At 48.1% G+C, this 5,205-nt stretch overlaps 1 protein-coding gene across 3 annotated transcripts in view; it reads right to left on the reverse strand.

Moving 5' to 3' along the window:
* Positions 1 to 5,205, reverse strand: part of PRKD2 (protein kinase D2) — a 34,426-nt gene that overhangs the window by 26,926 nt on the left and 2,295 nt on the right. The window contains exons 2-3 of one of the 3 annotated variants that reach the window (XM_047835205.1): positions 4,276 to 4,414; positions 39 to 111 (exon numbers count right to left, since the gene is read on the reverse strand). The exons of 1 other annotated variant lie outside the window; for it this stretch is intronic. In XM_047835205.1, the coding sequence (XP_047691161.1) occupies positions 39 to 111; positions 4,276 to 4,362 (160 nt within the window). In that variant the 5' untranslated portion in view covers positions 4,363 to 4,414. The remainder of the gene's footprint in view (positions 1 to 38; positions 112 to 4,275; positions 4,415 to 5,205) is intronic. One more of the 3 variants, XM_047835204.1, reaches the window with a different exon arrangement.

Below are 5,205 nucleotides of genomic sequence, written 5' to 3' on the forward strand. Positions count from 1 at the left end.
CTGGGTTCAAATCCCAGTTTCACCACCGGAGCACACACCTATGCCAGGGACTGGGGAGTCGTTGAGCGGATACAGAGATTCAGTTTTGCAAGATGAAAACACTCCTGGAGACTGTTGCAGGGAAGCGTGAATGTAACTAACACTACTGAACAGGAGACGCACAAATGGTTAACACAGTAAATTTATGTTACGAATATTTCACAGTTAAACATTTTTAAATCAAATTTAAAAGTACAGATGCCTAAGTCTCATCCTCAGAGTCTGCGATCTACTTGGTCTAGGATAGAGCTCGAGCCTCAAGAGAAAAAACAAATACCTATGTATCTCAATGTCCTCATCTTTAAAAGGGAAATCCAACAGGAGCGCCCAGGTGGCTCAGTTGTTTAAGCTTCGGACTCTTCGATTTCCGGGCAGGTCGCGATATCACAGTTCGTGAGTTAGAGCCCCGCATTGGGACTCTGGCCTGAGAGCCCCGGGCCTGTTTGGGATGCTGTCTCCCTCTCTCTCTCTGCCCCTTCCCCGCTTGCTCTCTCTCTCTCAAAATAAATTAAAATAAATAAATAAAGTTTAAAATGGAAATCCAACAAACATTTACTGAGTATTGTCCTGGGTGCTAGGGACACCACATAGAACAAAACAAACTCCCTTCCTAGCCTCTAGTAAGCGGGGGCAGACCCCCAAAATAAAGAAAATATAAATATTCCTATTTAACAATCACCCAATAGTTACCTTGTGCCAGGCACTGCGCCAAGTATTTTAAAATACTAATAAATTCAGGGGCACCTGGGGGGCTCGGTGGGTTGAGACTCCTGACTTTGGCTCAGGTCATGATCTCACCGCGTCGTGCCTAGGGCTCTGTGCTGACAGTGGGGAGCCTGCTTGGGATTCTCTCTCTCCCTCTCTCTCTGCCCTCTCCTGCTGGTACTCTCTCCCTCTCTATCAAAATAAATAAATAAACTTAAAATAAATAAAATAAAATAATGAATTCAGTTGTCTCAAGAGCCCTGGAGATACATCCTGCCATTGTCCCCATTTTCCAGATGAGAAGATGGCAGCACAGAGAGGTGAAACAACTTGCCCAAGGTCACACAGCTTGCAGACTGTGGAACTTGAAATGGAACCCAGGCCAGTGCAGCTCCAAAGTTCATGCTTTTAGCACTGTACTTACTTCCTCGCTGAACTGTGTAACTAATAAAGTATACAGCTTGTGCCAACTATACTCAAATAATTAAAAAAAAAACCAAACTGTCAAGCAATTGTTTCCTATCTCAATAACGGGACAAATATTTATTGAGAACCAACATGAGTTGCGGGCTCTGGTTTTCCCTAGCATAAAATTACATATATATATGTATATATATATATATATATATATATATATACACATATATACATATATATGTATATATATATATACACACACATATATATATGTGTGTATATATATATACACACATATATATATGTATATATATGTATACATATGTGTGTATATATATATATATAGCAAATTATGTATATATGTTTATACAATATCTATATCCCAGAAATAAGTTACAACTACTCTCTCTCTCTCTCTCTCTCTATATATATATATATATATGTATACACACACACACACACACACACACACACACACACACACATACAGCAGGCCAGAAGTCAATAAGGGCTTAGGAGAAAAATTAAGCAGGGAAGGGAGATAGGGAAGGTGTAAGTGGTCCAATGTTAAACAGGTGATTGAGGAAGGCCTCCAAAGGAAGCAAGGGTAGGAACCACGCAGGTATCTTGGAAAGAACATGCCCAGTATCATAATAGTATTCTTTATAGATTCATTTTTAAATAATTTTTTGTTTATTTATTTCTTTTGAGAGAGACAGAGAGAGAGCGAGCGTGAGCTGGGAGGGGGAGGAGAGGGAGAGGGAGAGAGAGAATCCCAAGCAGGCTCTGCAGAGTCGGCGCAGAGCCCAACTTGGGGCTCGAACTCACAAAACCGTGAGATCATGACCTAAGGCAAAATCAAGAGTTTTACACTTAACCGACTGAGCCACCCAGGTGCCCTGTTTATAAATTCTTTCTTAAGGGCTAAATGAATATATGGAAAGTATTGAAAACACTATTATTATTATTATTTAAGATTTTGTTTTTAAGTAATCTCTACACCCAATGTGGGGCTCGAACCCACAACCCTGAGATCAAGAGTCACATGTTTTACTGACTGAGTCAGTCAAGCACACCGTATTTTTTTTTTTAAGTTAACAAAAATTTTTCTTTTTTTTTAAGTAGAGGCTTGAACTCACAACCCTGAGATTAAGACCTGAGCTGAGATCAAGAGTTGGACGCTTAACTGACTGAGCCACCCAGGGGCCCCTTAAGTTTTTTAAATTAAAAAAATTTTTTAAACAGTGCTCTTTAAACAGACAACATAGAAAGTTGCTCAAGAACGGTTAGAATGGTTAGAATAAATCATTTTATTTTAGAATGATTTTTTTTTAAGTTTATTAACTTATTTTGAGAGAGAGAGAGAGGGAGCAAGTGAGGGGAAGGGGCATGGGGGCGGGGAGAGAGAGAGAGAGAGGGAGGGAGAGAGAGAGAGAGAGGGAGGGAGAGGGAGAGAGAGAATCCGAAGCAGGCTCCAGGCTCCGAGCTGTCAGCACAGAGCCCCAACACGGGGCTTGAACTCATGAACTGAGAGATCATGACCTGAGCCAAAGTCGGATGCTTAACCGACTGACCCACCCAGGCGCCCCTAAAGGTTCATTTTTAAACTAACTCTCATTCTCTTTCCTACCCCCGCCCCACTCCCGAAATTCAGTCTAATATTGAGCTATTTTCCTTGTTATTGTGTGACAGAAAGGGGACTCTCTTCTGTGTGCCAAGCACCGTTTACATACTCAGGGTAAAGCTATGAACAAGACAGGTTTACACCCCACTCTCGCGGAGCTGACATTTTTCGGGGAGACAGGCAAAAAACATGCACACACAAATAAACAAGGGAATTTCAGACACTGGAAGAAATGGCACTTAAGCTCAGATCCAAATAACAAGAAGGAGGTAGCTGTGAGAAGACAGGGCAGGGAGGGAGGCACAGAGGACAAGTGCACAGACCCAGAGACGGGGGACAGCTTGGCTTGCTCAAGGGACAGAGAACAGGCCAGCTCCGCCAGATCAAAGAAAAGTGAGGACAGTGTAACAGATGAATTTGGGGAGTTGGCAGGGGCCAGATCATGGACATCCTTAAGACCATTTTAGGGGAGTACACATTTTATTCCAAGGGTAATGGGGAGCCATGGGAGGATTCTGAGCAGCCAAGTGTCATGATCTGACTTATGAGCTACTCCAACAGTCTGGGCAGGAGGTGATGGCCTCATGGACTAGAGGAGGTAGTAAGAAATGGACTCAGGATGGGGCGCCTGGGTGGCTCAGTGGGTTAAGGGTATGACTTCGGCACAGGTCACGATCTCAAGGTTCGTGAGTTCGAGACCCGCGTCGGGAGCCCCGAGCCTACTTGGGATTCTGTGTCTCCCTCTCTCCCTGCCCCTCTCCGCTCATGCTCTGTCTCTCTCAAAAATAAATAAACATTAAAAAAATTCGTTGTTTGATGCGAACGGCTAGTGGGTAGCTAAGTTCCGGCTGAAAATACAGGTGCCCACACTACATCTAACCTCGCAGAGTCTGATTCCATTTAGCATTTCACGGGGCGGGGTGGGGGGAGGCACGGATAGACAAGGTCACATCTCAAGTGCACGGCTCAGTGAATGGTCAAACTGCACACACCCCGTCACCAACATCTTGATAAATAATGGAAGTTGGAATCAGTCCCCAGAAATCTCCCTCCTGGCCCACACTCTATCTTCTCCGGAGGCACCCACGTTCCTCCCTCCTAACACCGTATAGCGATCGCATCCTCCTCGGTGCTTCCTCAAGGAAATGATAACATACGTAGTCTGATGTCTAGCATCTTTCAGCTTTCGGCATTAGGAAGTGTGAGATTCACTGATGTTGCTGGGGTACCTGCACAATATATTTACTCCTTCCCAGGCCGTGGTTTGTAAAAGCTCTAATTTGCAACCAGGGCTTCGAACCACTGGCCCCGACTTTAAGAAGCAGGTTTCTGGGCCCACCTCTCCCTTTCCCTCCTCCAGATGTCCCGTCTCACCTCTATCCGTTCCCCCCTCTACACACACACACACACACACACACACACACACACACTGCGCCCCGTCCCCACCCCCAGCTACAGGCTGTGCCCATAGGGGGGCCTCCACCGCTCACCCGACAGCACCACCTCCACCAGGTCGCCCTCCTGGATGTCTCCAACTGAGCGCACCAGCTGCAAGAGGTTGGCCGACGTGGGGTCATGTTTGAAGAGAAGGATCTTGTCGTAAAGGCCGTAGAAGCCACACTCGGGGAACTGAGGGGCGGGAGAGGGAGGCGGTGACCGAGAAAGGCTCCCCGAGCTGCCTTCAGCGGGCGGTCTGGAACGCTCCCAGGGCAGGGCCGGCTGCTTCCCCCGGAAACAGAGACCCCGCAGCCCTAGCTTCCTGCCTGCTCCCTCCCCGGTGCGGCTCGAAGCTCAGGCGGGCGGGGTGCCAGGGCCCCAGGTGTGCTGGGAGACAGCACCGCTGACAGAGTTTGGTGGCCGGACAAAGAAACTAGGGTGGGAGGGAGAGTGGCTCTGGGAGCGTGGGCATCTAGAATTTTCCAGGGGGGCGGGAGTGTGTGGTGAGGGGCTAAGCGAACACCCGCTCCTTTACTCTCCCCGCCTCCCCAGCTTCCTTCCTGGATCTATTGTCCCTGTTACCTGGCTCCAAGCCCAGCACTAGGGTGGGGCCAGCTAGACGAAGGGGATTTAGGACATCTGGGGGGTGCGGGGGTGGCGGCAGGAAGGCTAGGGCTCAAGGGAGCTGGAGGTAGGGAGGGTGCCCCCCCACCCAATGCCCGAAGGACCCAGGTGTCCCAGTCCCTAGCTTGGGCTGGTTGGTTGCTGGGGGGGGGTGGTGGGGGGGGAGGACAGGAAATGAAACCTGGTAGAACAGAAAGTGAAACAGCCCAGGTGGGGCAGCTGGAAAGAAGGGAAGGGACGCGCCACACCTGGACAGAGAAGGCACAACAAAACGGGGGTGAGGCCTGAGGGAGGAGGCAGAAGATGTGAGCGCCCCCGGACAAATTACCCCCAGCGGGCAGTCTGCCCTCCAACCTACC

Source organism: Prionailurus viverrinus, chromosome E2 (assembly GCF_022837055.1).
Source record: "Prionailurus viverrinus isolate Anna chromosome E2, UM_Priviv_1.0, whole genome shotgun sequence".
NCBI classification, from domain to species: domain Eukaryota; kingdom Metazoa; phylum Chordata; class Mammalia; order Carnivora; family Felidae; genus Prionailurus; species Prionailurus viverrinus.